The following is a 1354-nucleotide window of genomic DNA, read 5'->3' as shown; positions in this document are numbered from 1 at the left end:
CTTGGAAGAACCCCCCCCCGAGCCTGCCCTGGACTACCACCGAGGTAATGGCACCCGAGCCATCCCTCAGGTCCTCATGGGGAAACCGAGGCACAGCAGGGCCGGGTGCTCCCCTCACCTTCCTCCTCCCCCCCAGTGCCCCAGTGGTGCGCCACGCTCAACATCCACCGTGGAGAGGCCACTTGCTACTCGCCCCGGGGGGGCTCCTACCGCAGCAGCCTGGGGACACGCTGCGAGCTGAGCTGCGCCCGTGGGTACCGGCTGGGGGGGCCCAGCGCCGTCCAGTGCCTGCCCAGCCGCCACTGGTCCGGGATGGCGTCCTGCCGACGTGAGTGTGCCTGGGCCATCGGCTTGCCAGCACCCCTGCAGGCACCGGGGGTGGCCAGTCCTGGGTGCTCTGCCCATAGCATGGCCAGGCAGCCACTTCCCTCCCCTCCTTGCTCTCTCCAGAAATCCGGTGCCACGTGCTGCCGGCGGGGCTGCGGGGCTCCTACACGTGCTCAGCCGGCGTGCAGATGAATCCCCGCTGCGACTACCCCTGCCTGCCCGGCTACCAGCTGGAGGGTGACCGGAGCCGCATCTGCATGGAGGATGGGCGCCGGAGCGGGAGCGAGCCAGTCTGTGTAGGTAAATTCTCACCCTACCGCCCTTCCAGCCCCACGCTGCTGGGGCATGCAAGGGCGGGCCACCCTCCACCCCTGGGGTGCCTGCAGGTGTCACCCCCCACGCCTGACCCGGTCACCCTCCCACACCTCCCAGCCCTGGGACTCGTTTCCCGGCCGCTCCCCGGGTGCCGTTAGCCCCGAAGCACGGGCCGGCGCAGGGCACGTTGGTCGGGGGGCTCAGCGCTGGCATTACAGCAGGTCTTGCTGGCGCCAGGGTGCCTGGGCTGTGCACAGCATCCCTGGGGTCACTGAGCACCGGGGCCGGTTGCCCAGCTCCCGCAGGTTCCCCGATTCCTTCTCCTCCCTGCGGGCAGATATGGAGCCTCCCAAGATCCGCTGCCCAGACTCCCGGGAGCGGATAGCCGAGCCGGGCAAGCTGACCGCCATCGTCTACTGGGACCCCCCCCGCGTGAAGGACTCCGCCGACGGCGTCATCAAGAGGTGAGGGCAGAGGCGCCATGGGCACCACCGGCGAGGGCTGGGGACCAGGCTGGGTGCCCCCTCACGGGGGCCCTGATGGAGAAACCCATCTGCTGGGTGCAGGGTGATGCTGCGGGGCCCGGAGCCCGGCTCCGAATTCCCTGAAGGAGAGCACGTGATCCGCTACACCGCCCACGACCAGGCCTACAACCGAGCCAGCTGCAAGTTCAGCATCCGCGTCCAAGGTGAAGTGGGGTCCCCTGGCGCTG

At 69.6% G+C, this 1354-nt stretch overlaps 1 protein-coding gene across 1 annotated transcript in view; it reads left to right on the top strand.

Moving 5' to 3' along the window:
• Position 1: 1 nt before the first annotated feature.
• The window catches only part of SRPX2 (sushi repeat containing protein X-linked 2), a gene marked incomplete at its 5' end in the record, with an annotated part of 2894 nt that continues 1541 nt past the window's right edge, over positions 2 to 1354 (top strand). Inside the window, 5 exons of the mRNA XM_035898587.1 lie at positions 2 to 44; positions 137 to 328; positions 451 to 627; positions 980 to 1106; positions 1209 to 1340. Of these exons, the coding sequence (XP_035754480.1) occupies positions 2 to 44; positions 137 to 328; positions 451 to 627; positions 980 to 1106; positions 1209 to 1340 (671 nt within the window). The remainder of the gene's footprint in view (positions 45 to 136; positions 329 to 450; positions 628 to 979; positions 1107 to 1208; positions 1341 to 1354) is intronic.

Source organism: Egretta garzetta, unplaced genomic scaffold (assembly GCF_000687185.1).
Source record: "Egretta garzetta isolate BGI_Z169 unplaced genomic scaffold, ASM68718v1 scaffold220, whole genome shotgun sequence".
Classification (NCBI taxonomy): Eukaryota; Metazoa; Chordata; class Aves; order Pelecaniformes; family Ardeidae; genus Egretta; species Egretta garzetta.
Note: the sequence above shows the minus strand (reverse complement) of the source record. Positions and strands in the feature narration are given on the sequence as shown.